General features: G+C 32.3%; 3 protein-coding genes across 3 annotated transcripts; all 3 read left to right on the top strand.

Annotated features, from left to right (window-relative positions):
- Window positions 1-900: 900 nt before the first annotated feature.
- Window positions 901-5,284, top strand: LOC108692219 (mannosyl-oligosaccharide glucosidase GCS1). Its single transcript, XM_018200397.1, has 4 exons — window positions 901-961; window positions 1,582-1,779; window positions 2,626-2,816; window positions 2,891-5,284. Exons 1-4 carry the CDS (start codon window positions 917-919, stop codon window positions 4,956-4,958), a joined length of 2,502 nt encoding a protein of 833 aa, XP_018055886.1. The 5' UTR covers window positions 901-916; the 3' UTR covers window positions 4,959-5,284.
- Window positions 5,285-7,346: 2,062 nt separating this feature from the next.
- LOC108692000 (actin-related protein 1) lies at window positions 7,347-11,678 on the top strand. The gene is made up of 7 exons (XM_018200075.1): window positions 7,347-7,519; window positions 7,824-7,888; window positions 8,593-8,919; window positions 9,046-9,355; window positions 10,417-10,590; window positions 10,731-10,793; window positions 10,877-11,678. The coding sequence occupies exons 1-7, from the start codon at window positions 7,472-7,474 to the stop codon at window positions 11,018-11,020; spliced, it is 1,131 nt and encodes a 376-aa protein (XP_018055564.1). The 5' UTR covers window positions 7,347-7,471; the 3' UTR covers window positions 11,021-11,678.
- A 3,020-nt stretch (window positions 11,679-14,698) lies between these two features.
- On the top strand, window positions 14,699-20,497 carry LOC108692186 (UPF0472 protein C16orf72 homolog). Its single transcript, XM_018200352.1, has 5 exons — window positions 14,699-15,595; window positions 15,916-15,987; window positions 18,598-18,769; window positions 18,994-19,133; window positions 19,545-20,497. Exons 1-5 carry the CDS (start codon window positions 15,397-15,399, stop codon window positions 19,688-19,690), a joined length of 729 nt encoding a protein of 242 aa, XP_018055841.1. The 5' UTR covers window positions 14,699-15,396; the 3' UTR covers window positions 19,691-20,497.
- Window positions 20,498-21,639: the final 1,142 nt, after the last annotated feature.

Genomic DNA, 21,639 nt, shown 5'->3' with positions numbered 1-21,639 from the left:
TATATATATATATATATTTTTTTTTTTTTAAACGCTTCAATTTTGAAGTAGAATATTTTGATTTTTAATCCCGCTCCGGGAGTTGAGTTTTAAAGCACATGTTCAGGACTATAAAACAAGCTTATTCTGTAAATTTCAAAAAAATCTAAAGAAAATGATTTTTTCAGAGAATGTCCTTAATACTTGCAATGCTTGTGAATATCGTTTATCCTTGTTTAATATTTAATAAACAACAAGGAATAAAATGATTTCTGCGTTGCGGGCATTAAGTGGAACGCATCTTCTGTTGACTTTCCAATGTCCTACACTCGAGAAACGAATTGTAGATTAATTTGAAAAAAAAAAAAACAGTTTTTAAATAATGTTAATGATGCTTCGCGCCTTATCTTGTTGATTTGAGATATGATTGGACATGATATCAATGATGACGTTAACATAAAGTCGCGAAAGCTGACAAATCTGGAGAATCCTCACGTTGTTGAAAGTTTTTGCATGAGGTTATGTGAGATTCTTGATTTTTACAAACAATAGGCGATCGACAGGAGATAACCTAACTAAGCTGGCGTGCCGTATGTCAAAAGGAGCACGGTGATTTCGACGAATTTTAAACACTAGAGTGAAAGAGAGATTATCACACTTCTGTTTTATTTTATTACGCAAGGTACGTAATACATTTCAAATATGTCTCAGTCAGCCTAGCAGTTGATAGTTTAGACTGTGACTTGTTTCGACTCCGTGATGAATCTTTTGCTCGAAAATTTTGTTGATGTCTAGTTCGGTGAATTTTTTCATTAATCTTTTCTTCGTATAGTGTTACATGAAATCTTAATATATATGTTAAATATGTTTCAATATATTTGTTAATTAAATTTTGTCACTCGATAGCATCGGATAGGTTAGGAAATATGTCGAATAGATGACATCGAATAAATTAGGAAATATGTATACAACTGAATATCCGGTAAAAGTGAAATTATGTTTTACTGATGATTGGAAAAATATAAAAAAAAACAATTGTCGATTAGATAAAAAGAAATTAAATTTTTTTGATCGACTGTTATTGTCTGGAAAGTTCGTGCCGATTTTGAAGGAAAATTGAAACGCAGAAGATTCAAATTTTAGTATATATTTATTAAATTTAAATCTTTTGCGGCACGAACTTTCCGGACAATCCAATATATTTTTTGATTTCGTGAATAGCATACTCACATAGCATGAAATTGTTACAATAGCATGAAACATAGCATGAAATTGTTACTCACATAGCATGAAATATTTCCAAAATGGTTCAATATAGATTTGAAATATATATTTCAAAAATTTTTTATAATATATTTCTGAAATATAAATTTGTCCGGGAAATTTGAGATTTTGAAATTTCTCTTTTTCTTACAATATATTTATACAATATTTCTGAAATATTTTATTGAAATATTTCATACTGTGTGGATATACATATATTTGTTATTTGTTATTTCAATAAGATGTAAGCATTTTTGTTTTAAATTATTTTATAAAATATATATATTATACCAGTTTGTCCTATAATAAGAATTCCATTTCTTGACTTCTTTATTTCAGAATATTTTTAGAATGGTGAAGAGTAAAGCACAAGAGAAAGTCGCAAAAATAAGAAATAAACCTAAGACGAGCAAGAGAATGCAATTGCCAATCAAGCCTATCAATGTTATCATCATTGTGAGTCTGGCAATTGCTGTTTGGATCGGATACAAAGGATACCGCGAAACAAGAGTTAATACTCCATATAATGGAAAAAAGGCATGTATAATCTATCATCAAATAATTCCACACAACATACTTTATCTGATAGACATCATAGAAATGTCCTTAGAATGTATTATATTCAACAAGTTTTGAATGTCTTTAGAACATTCTTGAAGGAAGTGATGTTACTTTTAAGAGGCTTGTTCTTTTTCCATATTTTAAGATTGAATTTCTTACATAGTTCATTTTTCTTCCTTTTCTTTTTACATTGGAGAGAAAAAGACAAAAGATGAATCAAGAAGTTCAATCCTGGAATATGAAAAAAGAACAGGTCTAATACCTTGTAAATGTAAATTTTAATGTTTATTTCTACCAATGTAGATTCAATCTTGGTTATTACTTATTCTTTTCTAATTTTTTAATTTCTTCTAATTTCTTCTAATTTTTTTCGAATTAGAAAAAGATGAAAAGTAAGATTAATTAATTAAATAAAATTAAACCAAGATTAAACTTAATTTACATTGATAGAAATATAGATTTATTATAGATGCAGAATTATCAGTAATGTGTGACACAGGATGTAAAATATCAAATAACATTAGAGAATAGTTTCCAAAACTGCAAGAGATATATATATATATATATATATTATTATTGCAGTGTGTTATTTATAAGAAAATTTTTCAAAATTTAATTGCAGAGATTAGCTTCGGAGATAGTTAGTGATCTATTCTTATATATTCTCTGTACATATATAATCAAATATTAGGTGCGAGAAAAAGTTCGTGGCGTTTTTTTAATGCCATCTAATGGGAAAAACGCCACGAACTTTTTCCCACTAATATTTGCAGATTTGTAATTTTGATTTATAATCAATTCAAATATTTTTTTGAAAATTAGTTAGTTACTGCATCTGGATTGGATTCTCCGGACAGGTATTGGGGTACCTATCGATCCGGAGTATATTTCGGTTTAAAAACAAGAGACCCGCATTCTTTGGTGACTGGTTTAATGTGGTATTTTCCACGTTTCTTACGTCATGATGGAACTGGATTTAAACACTGGTGCGAGCAAGGTGATGAACTAGACAGGTACTGTGTAGTCAAACTCTCTTTCAGTCAAATAAAGAATTCATCAATATAATTAATGAAAGTTTAAATGTTAGATATGCATGGTTAGAACACGACGGACGAACATTTGGAATTCAGGAAATAGTAGATAATCCTGCAGTCATAAGAACAACATTTGTCAAAAAGCCTGGCGGATATCATGGTGGTGACTGGACCGCAAGAATTGCGGTGTCATCAAAAAAGGAAGAACAGATTGGCGAAGAGATGTCATTATTATTTTATACCGCTATTGAGGAAGGCACGAAGGGTTGGATAAAGGCTAATCTAGGAGACTACAATCGCTTGACAGGAATAGAAGGAAATACACAGGGATTGGGATCTTTTATCATAAATGTGAATTTAATAAATGGCACCATAGAAGAGCATTCCTTTCTAGCGACGGTTGCTCCTGGTCTAAACGTATTGAAAGAAACGGTTTTTCAAAGTCTCCGCATCGCGACCCAGAAGGGATCCATGGAGAAACATGTAGTTTTAGCTGGTGAACAGTTGCCTTTGCTTCCCGAAGGCAAGAAAAAGGATCCAAATTTTGTTGTAACTCAAGTGACGGGAAAAATCCCTTTTGAGATCGAAGTTAGTTATGAATCTGGTAGTTTCAGTAATAGGATGGACGTTAAATTAACAGGAAACAATTATGATGAGGCTCTCAAGGATCACAGAGAACTGTTTTCAAAGAAATTTGAAAATGTTTTCAAGCTGAAATCTAAGGGATATACAGATGACGAAGTGGCGTTTGCGAAGATGGCATTTTCAAATCTTATAGGCTCGATAGGTTACTTTTATGGAGCTTCACAGGTGCAAAGTATTTATACTCAGGAACCTGTGCCTTACTGGAAAGCACCTTTGTATACTGCCGTACCAAGCAGAAGCTTTTTTCCAAGAGGTTTCCTGTGGGACGAAGGTTTTCACGGTTTATTGATCTCTGCTTGGGACATGGAAATAGAATTAGATATTATAAGCCATTGGTTTGATCTAATGAACGTCGAGGGTTGGATACCAAGAGAGATGATTCTCGGCCAAGAAGCTATGGCTAAAGTTCCCGAGGAGTTCATAACTCAGATCAACACAAATGCGAATCCACCTACATTTTTCTTGACGCTAGATTTTTTGCTCCAGCATAAAGAGCAGGACTTACTGAAACATAATTACCAATTGCTTGACAAACTGTATCCACGGTTGCAGAAATGGTTTTCGTGGTTCAATACCACGCAAGTCGGTGAGCTACCCAGTACATATAGATGGCGAGGCAGAGATGAAAAAACTACTAAAGAATTAAATCCTAAAACGCTCACATCCGGGTTAGATGATTACCCCAGGGCTTCCCATCCGAGTGTCACCGAGCGTCATGTTGATTTGCGTTGCTGGATCGCATTTGCTGCTCGCGTTATGGCTAGAATCGCCGAAACGTTGAGTTATCCTGCCACAAAGTATCAAGAAACATTTCAGTATTTATCCGACAATAACTTGTTGAACAAGCTACATTGGTCGCCGAATGCACAAGCATATTCCGATTACGGTTTGCATACTGACAAGGTGATTCTACGGAAAATCGCGTCACCGCCATCTCGCAAGCAACAATCTGCTAATATGCAAATGACATCAGAAATGAAACGCATCGTACTGGAAAATCCATCATTGAAGTTTATTGATACAACCTTTGGATATGTATCGTTATTCCCTTTTATTCTGCAGATTGTCGAACCTGATTCGCCTCAACTGGGGAAGATACTGCAGGATCTACGAGATCCTGATTTACTGTGGACGAAGTATGGACTGCGTTCGCTTGCGAAAACATCACCTTTATACATGAAATATAATACGGAATATGATGCACCTTACTGGCGCGGTCCTATCTGGATAAATTTGAATTATTTGACAGTACGCGCAGCATATTATTATTCTAACGTGACGGGACCATACCAGGAGAGCGCAAAAAGGCTATACCAAGAGTTGCGAAAAAATTTGATACAGAATATTATTATGCAATATAGAAAAACTGGGTATTTGTGGGAGCAGTACGATAGTACAGAAGGAAAGGGTAAAGGAAGTCATCCTTTCACTGGCTGGACTTCTTTGGTAGTACTACTTATGGCAGAAATATATTAAATGTCACGTTAATGTATATAGTGTTGCGCTTTTGCATTCCCGTTGAACAGGATTCCCGCTCAACAATATATTGTAAGAAATTTAAGGGAAATAGGCACAACACAGAAGCTATCAGAACAGAAGTCTATCAATATGAAGGAGAACAGAGCCTCTATTCTTAAAAAGTATCGCATACGAAAAACTAGGGAAATACTATAGTATGCGTTACATATACTATATATTTACATATACTCTTTCCAAGAATTTAAATTACTTTTCAAGAATAAAGGCCCAGCCGGCCCAGGCCTCGGTTCGAATCCTGGAGCGCCCTGATATTTTTTTCGTGTTGCCGCATATTTCTTACAATATTGACTTTGATCATTCAAAATTATTTCATAAAAGTGAAATCAAAAGATCAATCACAGTGTTCATTCAGAGTTATCACGTGGATTTATTACTGAATAGCACTTTACATTTAGGATAGAAAAAATTATATTATTTTGTTATTACGTTATGTGTGTATTGTTTTTGCCTTTTATATCATGTTATATGGGAGTTATTGTATTGTCTGAAAGAAAAGCATTTGTAAAAATGTTAAACTATGTGTATAGATATTATATATGATATATACACTAGAATATATTTACATTAATCGGAAAGATATATAATATATGATATTCTTTGATATCTTGATGGCCTGATGTTCTTGATAATTAAGTCTGAATTCTAGATAATTGTATCTCGTCTAATAAAAGCGCTACTTATAATGTTTTTATAAGTACTCTAAATAAGATAACATTTTAATATTATATCACAAATTTTGTATTACTGTCGTATATACATACTTTTTGGCACAGTGATTTATTGAAACGTTCTATATTCTTATTGAAAATATATTTTAGATGTATTTTAGATCAAGCAAATTGTTTATTCTCACACTTGTGAATTTGAGTTTTATTTTGTTAATATCATGAATTCTGTATACATAACACGTATGTTTTGTAAAATGATGTGTGTGTGTGTGTGTGTGTGTGTGTGTGTGTGTGTGTGTGTGTGTGTATGTGTGTATGTGTGTGGGGAGGGAAGGGAATAATATTGTATAATTATTAAAAGAAAAGAAGCTAGATTAAAATCTTGGCTGTGATTTACCATGAAAACTGATATATTTTAATCTTAAGCTCTTTTTGAGGAAACGCTATATCTTATCATATAGCATAACTCGGAGCATGACATTTATTTTTATGTAAAAAGCTCTTAACTAATCTAGCCATCATTTTCTAAATAATTTTCGAAATAAAAGTTTAAGCTGTATATGTGTACTATAATAAAATGGTATTTACACATTGAGACTAAGTATGAATGTATCTCTTCTTTCGCACTCATATCGAATTTCAGCTTTATATTTTTAGAAATTAATTTTGTTATTTATGTAATGAAAGTAATTTATATCATGAACTAATTATATATTGTATATAACTCTGTTTCATCCATTTATCTTAAAAAGAGCCTATAATAATTCTTAGGCCTTCTAAAATAAGTTATTAGTCAGAAATCAGAAACTAAAAATTGACGACTGTAATTCGTCAATTTTTAGCTTCTGACTTCTGATTTATGACTAATGGTTTATTGTAGAAATCTCATAAATGTAATGTATGCTCCCAGACAACAAATATCCAAAAGAGAGACATAAGACGTCTTCTTATGTCTCAATGTGTTGTCTGAGATGTTATGTAGTTTGTATAAACAGATTTAGATAGTTTAAATTTTGAAAATTATTTTTTCTCTTGTGATAAAGTGATTTTATATTTCTAAATATAGATGATAAAGAAACTTTTTTAATTTTGAAAAAGACAATATAAATGATTAAAAAAAAACTTTATTTTAAGAGGAAACAATGTGTATTGTTTTTCCTAAAATTTTTTAAACAATTTTTTTAGAGAGAAAAATCTAATTTAAAACAAGAAGTTTTTTTTTACCAAAGATTTTTTTGGGAGTACGAAAAGTTTAAAAGAATTTTTGGGGTAGTTTTTGGGAGGAAAATACAAAGAAATGTCTAAATTATGGCTAAAATATTGAGAAAATTGCAATATATAGAAATAACTTTTGAACAAGCCTGGTTGCGTTCAGCTATTTCAATTTCCAGTAGAATGTTTATTGTTATTTTGCAACTATTGGAAGTTCTTTGCGCTGTGATTGTGAATTATACTTTTAAATCTAAAGGAATAATTCTACTTCAGTGAAGAGAAAAAATTTCTAACAAAAAAAGATCATTCTGCTGAACGCGAATTTCATCTTTTTCCATTGAAAAATGCTGAAAAAGCAGACCAACAGTTGGCACTCCTGCTTGCGATACATTTCGAGAAACGATTCTCGTATCGTATCGTAGGATCGCTGTCATCGTTGATGACTTCCTTCAGAGTTCGGATTGTTCAGACGCCTTGCTAGAAGGATAGGTGTGTGCTTGTTGGGGTTACGATCATAAGTTGTGGATTTTTGACCGAAATAAAGTCGCGTAGACATTCCAATTGCGTATTATGGAGCCATACGATGTGATCGTCAATCAACCGGTAGTTATCGATAATGTAAGTATCTACTATCCAGCTCCTCTCCCATTTAGAAAGCGAGCGATGCGTCAAACTTCAATGTCGGTTGTCAACGTTTTATCAGGACGTATAATTTAAAAGAACGTAAATGCTTTTCTTTGCATTTGCATTACGTTTACATCTTTATTTTTATTTATATCTTGATTCGCAAACAAAAGTATCAAAAATTATATCGTCGGCAATCTGGTCGATAATAATGACGATGATATTGATATGGTAAGCAATTCTTTCCTCGATTTAGAATTGGCAGCGTTGTCATTACATCTGATTTTTTTCTATTTAGGGATCTGGCGTGATTAAGGCGGGGTTTGCAGGTGACCAAATACCTAAATGCAGATTTCCAAATTAGTAAGTAACAGAGAGAGCTATTAATATTCATGACAGTATTTCCTGTTTTTGAAGGTTGTTGATAGGTGACAATATTTTGATAGGTTTGTCCAATTGAGCTTTGGAGTCAAAATGCAAAATTATTGATGCAAAAAATTCAATGTAAGATTTCATGAACTTTAAAGTATTGATAAGTATTGCTTAGATGTATACCTATGACTACATTTACATTGTGTGATTAGTCTGTGACCTATATGATAGATGTCTTCGTTTAATCTACAGAATAAATAAGAACACTTATTATTGTATAGACTGCGGCCTAAATCCATGGTGTAAACATAGTCAATATTTTACAGTTTCTAGAATCTTATTCATATTGATTTTTTTTGCATTGATGGCTATGCATTTTGGTTCTAGAGCTCAAAACATAATTAAGCTTGCCCTAAATGATATAGCTGAGTTTAAAAATTATTTTACTATTTTATTATTTTTTAATGATCTATTGCATAGCTAACATATCAATATAACATCATAGATAATATAACAATATAATATAACATATCATAGATAATAATATCATAAGTAACATACTAAGATAACCTCATCAAAACATTGTATGCATTGACATGCGATTTTTTAAATAAATAAAAATTTTTAATTTATATTGGTGTAATATTGTCATTATTGATTGATAAAAAAAATTAATACATGATTCTTATTTTTAGCATTGGGAGGCCAAAACATGTACGTGTTATGGCTGGTGCTTTGGAAGGAGATCTGTTTGTGGGTCCAATAGCAGAGGAACATCGTGGCCTTCTATCTCTTCGATATCCAATGGAACATGGTGTGGTCACAGATTGGAATGATATGGAGCGTATCTGGTCTTATGTTTATAGTAAAGACCAGTTAGCTACATTTAGTGAAGAGCATCCAGTCTTGCTTACAGAAGCACCTTTAAACCCCAGGAAGAATCGTGAGAAGGCAGCCGAGATATTTTTCGAAACGTTTAATGTTCCAGCTTTATTTGTTTCCATGCAAGCTGTACTTAGCTTGTGAGTAATTTTGTAACAATCAGTGTTAAAATGATTTACAACTTTTGATTTCTAAAATAAAAATTTGAAATATTGTTTTTGATTAAAAGATTGTATGACAATTATTTTTGTTTTTTATTAATACAGATACGCAACAGGCAGAACCACAGGAGTAGTTCTAGATGCTGGCGATGGTGTTACGCATGCTGTACCTATTTATGAAGGTTTTGCTATGCCTCACAGTATAATGCGAGTTGATATAGCAGGGCGTGACGTTACAAGGCATCTTAGGTTACTTTTACGCAAGGAAGGTATTAATTTCAAGACCACTGCTGAATTTGAAATTGTCAGAATAATTAAAGAGCGAGCATGTTATCTCGCCAGCAATCCCCAAAAAGAAGAAACAATAGAGACCGAGAAGTTCCAATATGTTTTACCTGACGGCAGTCACTTGGAGGTAATAAAATAACATAAATTAATAATAATTAAATATTATGCCCGTTTCCATCAATGTAGATTAATCTTGATTCAATCATTTAATTTAATCTTCTAATTTTTTAGTTCTTAGAATCATAGATGAGTTCTATTTGAAACAAAAAGTAATTTCGATAATGTATTGTATACATTAATATATTATCAAGTGAACAAAGGCACAGTAGAGTGTAGTTTTAAATTTAGCTCCTTTATACTTTTATCCTGTACATTATGTGTGACAGATGCTCACAGTACTTTAAGAATACAATTTGAACACAATAATGTTTATAATTACCGGTATATCAGAAATAAGTCGATGAATAATATATGATGTTGAATTACATATGTATCTATGATAGATTCAATACCGATAACTTAGTCTACAGAATCTGATGCTTATCCACATATATTTTACTGTACGCAATTCTTAAAGTACTGCGAGCATTATGTAAGATAAATTTAAAACTACATTTATCCACCTCATTGTTTGAAATATTAATATATACACTAATTTAGTCAAGGGGGGGGGGGGCAATGGGCAATGGGAGGGTAGATGTAATTTTAAATTTAACTCTTTTATTTTGTATAATGCGTGACAGATGCTTGCAGTATTATAAGAATATTGAGCACAGTCTTTTACACCTTTCTCATATATTTGTGATGCGCACACTGATTATTCAATTGCTACAAACATATGGGACTTACAGTTTTAATGTTTTAAACAGTTTTAAATGGCAGATTTTTCGAGATATTTTTTAGAGGTATTTTTGTGGGTAAGGATACTCTCGGGAGGTTGCTAGTTTTTTCCGAGAGGAGACATGAGCATAAATATTTTGGTTCCTACTGAGACTTACTGGTTCCTACTGGGGATCGAACCTGGGACCTCTGGCATGATAGACCAGTGCGTTGTCTGCTATGCTATACTCGCGTTCGAGTTTAGATTAAAGTTAATTTACATTAATGGAAACAAGGATTAGTCATACATAACTTTGAAATAGCAAATTTAAACTGTTCTTATGTATATTACATTTCATTCAATACTAGATCGGTCCAGCACGATTTAGAGCTCCTGAAGTGCTGTTTAGACCAGATTTAATAGGTGAAGAATGTGAAGGCCTTCATGAAGTATTAACGTATTCTATTCAAAAGTCCGATTTGGATTTGAGAAAAGTTCTATTCCAAAATATCGTATTATCGGGAGGCTCGACATTATTCCGCGTAAGCACAAAAATCAATATATATAAAATAAAGAAAAAAATCTAGAAGAATAAATTTTTTGTATTCTTATCTTTATGTTAAAAAAAAATTATTGCAGTAATATAACAATAATATAATAGAATCTCGTATTTATTATTCAGGGTTTCGGTGACAGATTATTATCAGAGATTCGTAGGATGTCGCCAAAAGACATTAAAATAAGGGTAAGTGGAAAGGGTAAGACAAACTAAATAATAAGTAAACAATTTTCACAGATAAAATTATGAATTTATTTCTGTTACAACAGATATCAGCGCCTCAGGAACGATTATATAGTACTTGGATCGGAGGTTCTATTTTGGCTTCTTTAGACACTTTCAAGAAGATGTGGGTGAGCAAAAGAGAATTTGATGAAGATGGCATACGGGCTATTCATCGTAAAACGTTTTGAACTTAATTTAAAGAAGCTTTTGAGAACGTTATATATCGAATAATTTTATTATAATACGAAATGATGGCACACTCGGCACGATAACAAAATGTATTGCAGCATAATTCGTAACTATTTCGAATAGTAATTCATAATTTCTATCATTATTTAGGGAGTCATTTTAGGGAGATATTTCTAATCATTTAAGACCATGATATAGTGCAAAAACCGTTTCAATTTGTTTTTGCTTTAATGAATTTAATGTAACTTTGTTTTGATAGATATACACATGGTTGTGTTAATATACAATTAGAAACATGAATTCTGCAAAGACTGTATGATATGATAAAAGTAAAAAAAAAGTTAGTACATTTCAAGATTCTTTTAAAAAATGTAAATAATGTCTTTTCAAATCAAAAGTCAAACGTAAAGTTTTAAATCGTTTTTAGAACTTATTTATTTATAATTTATACATATATTATTTATGCTGTGCGTTTAGTTATATGTATTATGGCAGAATACATGATTTTCATTTATTAAAAAAAAAGTGCTCTATTTCGTCTTCAATATAGTGAAACGAAGCATCTTGTAATTCTATGTGCAGCAACATTTATGCAAAGCATTTGTAAATATGTACGCTTTCGTAAAAATAAATCTCTATAGTCTTTACACATACATATACAATGCATGTGATTAAAATGTGAATTTTTACAATTATATTGTAAACGAGATTTGTAGCTTAAGCAATTGATTCCAATATACTTTGTAACACGCATGAACTATTGATTTTTAAATGTATATTAAATGCTAAAGGAGAACACAATCTTTCCTTTACATGGTATGTTTTAGCTGTAATAAGAAGGGATTCAATTATCAAAAAGTTTATTAATGTTCTTATTGTTGCATAAAGGTCGATGTACCTTGATGAAATTCCATAGTTAACGTAATATATTATGATGCGTTCCGACATTCACTGCCAGTGCTATACAGTTTACGCTACATGCGCTATAGATTTTCAGCACTGGCAGTAGATACCGGAACGCACCCTATATATTTATATTATTGTACATACATACATATATATATTAATAACTGTAGATTATATTAGTATTGGTAGCGTACATATATATCGGAATATGATTATAATTTATTCGTACATGTCATTAAAGTTGAAATAATTTCTTTTTCTATTTTTCAAGATTCACTTTAAAGTAATATAGTTTATAGTGAAATCGGTGCAGCTTTATAGAATTTGATGTATTTGAAAAATGAGATTTCAAACTGTAAAACTTTTTTCAACATTACTCGGGGAGCACATGGACGCATTTAGCGGATTCAACAATATGTGAGCGTATGCCGTTATTGGTATATTCTTCTAGATCATTCAATTAGAATTTTAGATCTAGAAGAATACATCAATAGCAGCGAGTGCTCACTTAACTCTTGAGTCTGTTGAACCCAATGGGCGCATTCAACGAATTAAACAAATAGATGCATTCAGTATTACGACTACTGTGACCGCTCGCTGAGCGGCCATAGTATGAATGCACCTATTAATTCGTATCTACAATGGATGTTTTAAGCTTTAAACCGTAAGAAATTGACCAATTACAATCGAATGCGAAGAGAATAATTGATTGTGATTCGTCCATTTCTTAATGGCTCCTGCACCTAGAACGCGACAACGCTTGTCGCGCGACGGGAGCTGGCGCGATAGCCAATCAACGTCTTGCTTGCTCGGAAGTAATAGATATATAATTTCTACCGCGCGACAAAAGTTGAACTCAATCTAACTTTTGGAAATAATATTATATCATTTCTAGAAATTTTGCATGGTGAGGCCGACTTAAGAACATAGAATTATTGGTTAGTGTGATAATTTCTGCAACGCGTTTCCGCGTTTAGTCCAGTGTGCAGAAGCCAATGGCTTAAAAATCTATTGTAGGGCTAAGAAATCGACCAACTACAGTCTAATGCAAGAAGAATAATTGACTGTGATTCGTCCATTCCTTATGATTTAAAGTATAAAAATCTATTTTAATTGGTTCAATTTCTTAAAACTTAAAGCTTAAAACCCATTGTAGATCCGTTATTATATATCTACCGTACTTATATATCTAGGATTCTACTTCATGAGATCTCGGACCGATTTCTAGCATCGTGGATACAAGGCTTTGGCCCATATTCAGAACGCGCTTTTATCTCTAAAATTCTATAATATGCGTAACGTCAATTATAGCATGTTAACGCGCTAACATCGTTGTAAGTGCGTTCTGAATACAAGCTTTTATGTTCAACCGCTCTATGGCCGGTATTCATAGTTGGATCTTATATTTAAGACAGTTTTAAGGTGTCATGAATCAATTAAAAGGCTGCATTAACGACTTAAGACATTACTTAAGACGGTTTTAAATTAAGAACCGATTATGAATACCAGCCTATGAGTAATGATGCTTCATGCTGACGTTCATTTTCGACATCAAAGAGCGGTATTTATAGTCAGATCTTATATTTAAGACCTTCTTAAGTACAATCTTAAGAAGTAACCAATTAGAAGGCCATATTAGTGTCAAGATTACTTAAGACAGTTTTTGAAATAAGAACTATGATACCATCCAAAATAAGTCACATGAATAGAAATTGACAAATGCCAATCGTCAATTTGACCATGTGACTGAAAATGAGCATTGAACATCAGTATGAAAAGATATCTTAAGGCTGAGTTCCGAAATCCATCGTTGCTGAATATTAACTGAATATTAACTATTGAACAGTTTTAGCAATCAATCATTGTTAAAGAATTATTAAAAACTGAAATAAAAAGGTTGAGATTGCCATCTGTAAATATGTAATTTATGCAAAATATGCATATGTTACAAAAATTGTTTATTGATTTAACAAATTTGACAAATATTTAATTTAAATATTTTTTTCAAATTTGAATTTTATTTTGTATATCAAAAAGTCATTAATAATTTGATTTCTAATTAAAAATTTAATGTTTAGAATAAATCAATTTTTCTTTATGTTTAGTATACAAATTTATTCAATAAGTCAATAAAGATTGAACTGAGGCAATGATTAAATATTAACTTCTTGGTTTTTGACATTTATATTTTTAACATTACAGAATTATAAGTATACAATACGAAGCAAAATCCTGTTTTTTGATTGATTGCAGAGTGTCGTATGACGCATATCGAATTCAGTGTAAATCCAGCATAGGGATCGATTCTGTATCTTCGAATAAGGTGAAAATTATAAAAGCGAATTTACTAGAATACTGATTATTTCATTGGTCAACACCTAGTAAATTTGCTCGCTTTTGTAAGATACAGAATCAATTCCTAGATTTGGGAGTCGATTGTGTATCTAAAAATGAAATATCTTTAAAAATCCACAATCGATTCTCTGGGGCTCGATTGTGTATTTTGAAATGAGGTGAAAATTAACAAAAGTGAGCAATGATTACTAAATATTGACCAATTAAATTATGAATACTCTAGTGAATTTGTTCACTTTTGTAATTTTCACTTCAGGATACATAATCTCGTTGCTCGCACTTTTTGCACTGGGCATCTTCGCTTTTTCTCTTTTCAAAGCCAAATATATATCTATCTCATTTTAAGTGCAAAAATATTTGGAGATTTCATGCAATGCGAAGAGACCTCATGATACAGGTTTTAGTTTCTTCTGTTTTGTTGGTAGGAATTGGTAATAGTGCAGTGATGGTACTACTGTTTGTTGCTTTGCGAGAAGAGCCGTCTATTTGATATTAATCTGAAGTATCTGGACCTCTCTCTCGAATGATCGTATGACGTACTTAAATGTTCCATTGATATCCGCGAGTGTGCCTTCGACGAGAGGTGGTCGTAAATATCGTAATGTCCGCGACTTGATTTGCAGACGAAGGCCTACGTGAGGCGACGTGGAGAGGCGAGAGCGAGTGCGAAAGAGAGAGGTGGTTGGATAGAATACGATACGAAGCGCGATTAATAACGTCATCATTGTCATCGTCATCGAAGTTTCAGCTGCGCTTGTTCGTTCTCAAGACAGCGAGAGGCTAGTCTTGCGGGAGTTGTGTGCGTGATATCGCATACATTCGTGCGTGAGTATCGCGAGTGGGTGGGCGAGGCGTGTTTTCTCGCTCTGGTTCTCCGCACGCTCTGTCGAGGTATATCTTCGCGACGGGCACTCGCTCTGCTCGCTCGCTCGCTTGCGCGCGTGCGCTCTCTCTCTCTCTCTCTCTCTCTCTCTCTCTCTCTCTCTCTCCCTCTCCCCCCCTCTCTCTCTCTCCCGTGTATCTGTGGTGTGCGCCGCGCGTGGTGTGCGGGAGTGCGTGCGTGAGGTTGCACTCCGAGGCAGCAGCGGTGCGTCGATCGTGCGGATTGGCAGCGATGAGCGACGACAGGAGCGAGGATGAGCCGCTCATGGACAGCTTCAATTGGTACAGCAACTGGGAGCAGCAGTGCGTTGAGGCACTCGAGTCCGAACCCGATTATGAGAATCAGCTGCATAACGAGAAGGAGCTCTACTCACAGCAGATGTGGACGAAGTTTCAGACCACCGCTTCGGCCATCGCCCAGTTGTACAAAGGTGATCCCCTCGATGCTCTCGCGAGATATCCTTCGCGTGACTTCGTCCCTTTATCTTTCCTCTCTTTTTTTTTCTTGCTCGTTTGCTACAGTGATCCCCCCCAAGGTCGCTCCCTCCCCCTAATGTGAATTCCGTCCGTCTCGCGTAACATCCATTTTGTCGCGCCGTTATAAGAACGATATTACTTTCCGTTTGCGCAGCAACGTTACAGCAGACGTTTTGCGTCATTGAGTCGTTCTCGTAATGTGTGCTCATTTTTACAATTATCGATCGGATCCGTTTAACCTCCTCTGATTTATTATTCTCTTATTCTCTTGCAGACCGCACATTGGGTGTCTCACTATGGGTGCCCTTTCAGACGGCCGCAGGTACCGTCACATCATTGTACAAAGGTGTGTGTTCTTGCGATGTGTACGATGTGGGTGAATCAGTGAATTGTTGTCAACAATGACCGCTAGATAAAACAACCTCTCCTTGCTTTCTTCCCCTTCCTTCTTGCATCGCCATCTCTCTCTCTTCACTCCTCGTGCTGCAGAGCGTCATTTTCCTCTCCACGGTTAATCTTTGTTCCTACTGTCTTCACTTGCGCTTCTGTTTATCTCTCTATTCTACCAGCAAAAAGATAAAATGTGTCACCATCATTATGGATGAAAACAGCTCTTTCCATAAGCTGATCATTCAAGGTCAGCTGTTTATTTGACTAAATATGATATTAACATGACATGGAGAATGTCAATCCCTCTCCCCCCCCTCTTCCCTCCCTCCTCCCTTCCCATTCCAAATTTTTTCATTTAATATAATTTTGCTTTTAATTTTATTTTTAATTATGATTCCTTATATATATTTTCTTTTCTTTTGATTTCTTTCTTGTTATTTTATTTAAACTTTATTTCGTACTTTTATTTTACTTTTTTTTTTATTTTTATATATATAGATAATTTTTGTTATTTTATCTTCTCTTCATTGTTATAACACCGTGTGTATAACTTTGAGAGTCCGCTCTAGAATCGTAATAAATGCTCCATCTATCTATCTATCTATCTATCTATCTATCTATCTATCTATCTATCTATCTATCTATCTATCTATTTATCTATCTGTCTCTATCTGTTCTCTCTTGCCTCTACTTCAACACTAATTTTGTTACACAATGCATAGATTAATGCGCATGCATATCATAGAAAATAGACCTTGGGAAAAATTTAACTTATATTTCTTTAATGACTTAATTGTAAGCTATTGAGTTCACGAGTATGGGTTAATAGAAAATCTATAGGAAAGATTCCTTATAGCTCTCGAATGAATTAAAAACTATGATGAGTTACTCAAATGGATTGAAAACTGTACTTATGATTTATTTTTCTCATTACTTGTTTTGTGTGTTAAATAATTAATTGTTCAATTTGTTGACGATGATTTTTGATATATTACGTCTGAATAACTGAATAAATACTTTGCATAATTTGATTTATAATACATAAGCGAGTATTTAATCCAAATAGAATTGCTCCAGTTCTACGTATCGGTTAAAATAACATTTTTTAAATTTAGGTTTGCAATCAATAACCCTATAAGACACAATATTTTTAGAATGTTACATGAATATTAATAATTTATAAAAAGGTAATAAATAATAAAAAGGTAATAAATAATATTTATGTAACATTCTAGGAATATTGTGTACATGGCGTGCTTCACATATTATATCCTCGTAAAAATGAGAAAAAGCATTATCGATTAATATCAAAACGTAACGGAATAGTCTTTTTGTAAAAAAGAATCGTATACTGAGATATATGATAAAAATAATGTCAAAAAATCCGTTAATTAATGAATATTCGTTAATTAATGAATATCAGAACTGCTTTATTATTTGTAATGTTATAATAAAATAAGAACATGCTTTTGATAACATGTATCGTGCAAAAATTTTAATTGAAGACAGATGAGAGAAATTAGGCCAATTTCATAGCCAGAACATTGGAATTATTGATGATAAATGGCTACTTTGATAACGCTCTTGAAAATGTACAATTATTCATGTTATCAATGACGGTAGAGATAACTGTAAAAAAAAATTTGCATTGCGACAATATAAAAGCATGTTCTTTCTTCATCAGAATGGTTATGTAATTTTCCATTTTTCACGTTATCTTTGTTATTTTTGATTTTTCTCTAAAAAAAGTTTTTTTCTAAAAATTAAAAAGAAATTTTTTCTTCTGTATCTTTTATTATTTTTATTTATACATTATATATTAAGGCTTCCATAAAAAATTTATAGATTATCACTTACTTTTTAAAATGGCAAATATCCGCGACCTATCTAGTAGTAGTAAATTTGACAAAGCGGATAATGAATGAATGAATTATTTATTTGTACATTATTTTGTATATTATTTTGTATAGTGTTGTACTGTTTCTACTTTTTAATTTTTTTATTGAATGTATTTTTATAAATCTATTTCTCACAATTAGATACATAATGAGATTTGTATGAGGAATGCACTTAATTATTTCCTATTGATGACAGCTTTTCTCCATTGATGATAGCTTCGTACATCGACATCAATGCGACTTGATTTTACACTAGGAATTTGATAATTGTAAAGTAATTTAAGTTTTTAAGTTTAGTTTTCATTTCTACCATTTTATTGAAAATTTAATACGTTTATAGAAAATTTGAGAAAAGACACATTCATGCAAATTTGTACCATTATGCGAAGTGCAATTTAACATTTTTAATTTTTTTATTGAATGTATTTTTATAAATCTATTTCTCACAATTAGATACATAATGAGATTTGTATGAGGAATGCACTTAATTATTTCCTATTGATGACAGCTTTTCTAGAACCTACTAATGATTACATAATTTAGATATAAAATTTAACATAGTAAAATAATTTGATTACTCGTATGGATTGTATTATGTTAAATTTTGTAATTAATGCATGCATGTCGCTATATTTGTCTGTAAAATTAATCAAGAATTATTTAAATAGATTCAGTGGATTGTATGAGGCGATGTAGCGATTTGGGAGTGGAAATGGGCAAGCAGAAACGTTGTAAAGAAATAATGAATTGGGCTAGGAAAAAAAGACGTATGATTCGCAGGGAAGATCTTCTTGCATATCTCGCTGGAAAACCACCTCCACCTCGTTCGCATCCACACAGGTTTACCCCTTTACTGTAGTTTCTAAAAAAGTTATTAATCTAGATTATTATTGTGGATTTTAATTTTGATATATATTTATAGATATATATTTATATTATAGATATATATTTATAAATATAGATAATATGTTTCGTTAAATTGAATTAAAAAGTAAACAAATAAATTAATAAATTAATAAATAAAATAAGCTGATTATTTATTAAAGGTTGGCAATGTGTTGCAGAAGTTCACCTAAACCGCGTATGATGGTATGCGGTTCTCCGTCGTCGCAAAGTCAAACGCCGAGTATGATGATTGCTCCTGCGCCGACAACAGGCACTGATCCAGATCCTGAGTTGCACACATTTAGAGAAGCATTGTCGGGTAAGTTATCCTATAATTTACCTTTTTACAAATTTTACTCTTTTTACTCTTTTTAATCAATGCTATATTACTTATTGACTAGTGGCATTTCTTTAAGTATTTTAATCATATTTCATTGAAACAAAGAAATTGAATCACGCGAAGAACATAGATTTAAATGGGATATATAAAAACTTTTAATTTTTTATTTTTCACAATATTTTTATTATTTTAATTTCTTCTGGTTTCCACGCACGTGTCAAATGCACGCGTTTGAAGACAATTTAATTGAGATAATCACATGATGGAGTAACCATAGAGATGCACATTTGACACTCACATTAACATACGACAACACATGGATAGAAATTAAGGGTTTTATGTAGATATAATGTGCCCATAAAATAAGAAAGAAACGTAAAATTTTTTCAGGTTCTCCAGTGTCTCGACGTGGCGGAAGACAAGCCGAACTGTCGGCTTTTATTAGCAACGAATTGGCTCGGCATCATAAACGGCCTGCTTCGCATGACGTGGATATGGGATCACCCACGCACAAACGTATGCGTACTACACTGTAACGGCGCGCGACGCGTACGGTAGCTTTACTCCCTCGTTCCCTGTTAATTAATCGACCTGATTAATGACTAATAGCTCAGCTCCCCTACATAACTCCTGGTTATGTGTAATCATTTGAGGGAAACGGTAGTGGTTCATACTGCCAGATAAGCACGTTCGTATGTGTCTCCTGCAGCTTTTACTGCAAATCTCGATTTATATATAACATTCAAAATTACTTAATCTCATTAATAACTATGTAGAGTGCGTATATCTGATGCATAAAATGATGTATTTTTAGTCTTGCACGCACATAATATATTTATGGGATATTTATTTTGCGTGTATTGGCAAATTAATTAATTGTATTTACGCTGTAAAAGTTTTATTTTTTTTGTATGCGATTTCATGACATTTGGATCTCGAAATCTTGTACAGTATAAATGTATATATGTATATGAAATTATGTATTTTTTGTTTATCGACACAAAATTAGTGAGAGCACACGAACGTGTCTTAACAACTACTGTTTAAAGTGCCCCCACACACACACACACACACACACACACAAACACACACACACACACACACACACAAAACACAATACAACACAATGATCGGTCTGACATTACGTGCAAGAATTTGTATATGAGACTGTCATTTTGTCGATCAATTTACGAGGAATTTTTTTAGCCAGATATGTGACATCCGAAACGTTAAGTCTTTAAATGTTAATACATATATTCGATATATGTATCAAAATTTGTAACGACTGAGAAGCATTCTAATATTATCTATCAATCAATATTGTTGATAATTTAATGTTTTCCTCACACATGTGAAAAATCTCGAATTTTTCGAAAATAAAATAAAAAATATTTTTGTGTTGTCCGAAAATTGATAGATAATTTGTGTCAGAATAGAAGAAGATATGAGTGCAAAATGTTTCGTTTTCACATTAAACAAAAATTCATCGAGTTGCTTATTAGAAATATTGTTTTTATTGTGTCGTAATTGTTTGCAATTAATTCTTTGGACGTTTGTCAATCAATGAAATGATTGTTTCATATCACTTTATTGATGATAGCCAAATATGAAAAAAATACGAAATTGATAGAAAATAATAATAATGATATGATAATGAATTTCAAATTTTTTTCTACTCTTAAGCTTTATTTTCGTCAATTATCAAAATTAATTTATCATATTCTTGTTGAAATATTTCCGAATGTATAATAAATTTGAGTCTATTATTTTTCTTGTATAATATATATAATTTTCTCGTTTATTTTATTCATTGTTTATATATTCTTTTTTATCCTGCATCTGTTGCATTTCATGTGTGTCATCGAGATAGGTTTGATTATTGCCCAAATTGTTCGGCGTCTATTTTTTGTGGCCAAATTTTTATGTTACTAAAATATTTATATAATTCAAATTACAAGGTTATGAATCGAAGTCTCAAGAAGAGAAAATAGAATATTAAGGTATTTTGTTTTTCAGCTGCATGAAAAAAATACTAGCTGTAATTATGACGGCATCAAAAATAATTCTTAAAGAGATCTCATTATGAGTTTTTGCCGTGGTAAACCAAACTTTTAGTATAAGAATTTCTATTGTGCGAAAAGCAGACAAAGCGCAAAATAAAAGGCCAGCATGCCTGTTTTAAGAATTCAATATGTTGAAGAAAAAAAAGAGCAAAGCGTTAGCATAAATTTAGTTTATCTTTTATTGATGCGTAGGTTATTAAGAGAAGAGAATGATACCAGGCAGATATCAAGCTTTACAGCCTGAACAAGGTCTGCGTTAACATTCTATTAAGGAATAATGAATTTAATATTCCATAGCTCTACAAGAGCGTAATGTGTTCGCTATATAGAACTTACGTAAACGTAGACTTTATCAGGTGTGATAATGATTGCAATATATATATATATTCGTGTATATATGTGTACATATATATATATATATA

The sequence above is a fragment of the Atta colombica genome, unplaced genomic scaffold, assembly GCF_001594045.1.
Source record: "Atta colombica isolate Treedump-2 unplaced genomic scaffold, Acol1.0 scaffold107, whole genome shotgun sequence".
NCBI lineage: Eukaryota > Metazoa > Arthropoda > Insecta > Hymenoptera > Formicidae > Atta > Atta colombica.
This window is presented reverse-complemented; position numbering and strand designations above follow the sequence as displayed.

Coding starts and splice junctions, on each gene's coding strand:
- LOC108692000 (XM_018200075.1), top strand. CDS start 7,472: ATGGAGCCATACGATGTGATCGTCAATCAACCGGTAGTTATCGATAAT. Junction 7,520..7,823: donor AACCGGTAGTTATCGATAAT/GTAAGTATCTAC, acceptor TTTTCTATTTAG/GGATCTGGCGTGATTAAGGC. Junction 10,591..10,730: donor GAGGCTCGACATTATTCCGC/GTAAGCACAAAA, acceptor TTTATTATTCAG/GGTTTCGGTGACAGATTATT.
- LOC108692219 (XM_018200397.1), top strand. CDS start 917: ATGACATCGAATAAATTAGGAAATATGTATACAACTGAATATCCG. Junction 962..1,581: donor TGTATACAACTGAATATCCG/GTAAAAGTGAAA, acceptor TCTTTATTTCAG/AATATTTTTAGAATGGTGAA. Junction 1,780..2,625: donor CTCCATATAATGGAAAAAAG/GCATGTATAATC, acceptor TTTGAAAATTAG/TTAGTTACTGCATCTGGATT.
- LOC108692186 (XM_018200352.1), top strand. CDS start 15,397: ATGAGCGACGACAGGAGCGAGGATGAGCCGCTCATGGACAGCTTCAAT. Junction 15,596..15,915: donor CATCGCCCAGTTGTACAAAG/GTGATCCCCTCG, acceptor ATTCTCTTGCAG/ACCGCACATTGGGTGTCTCA. Junction 18,770..18,993: donor CCTCGTTCGCATCCACACAG/GTTTACCCCTTT, acceptor AATGTGTTGCAG/AAGTTCACCTAAACCGCGTA.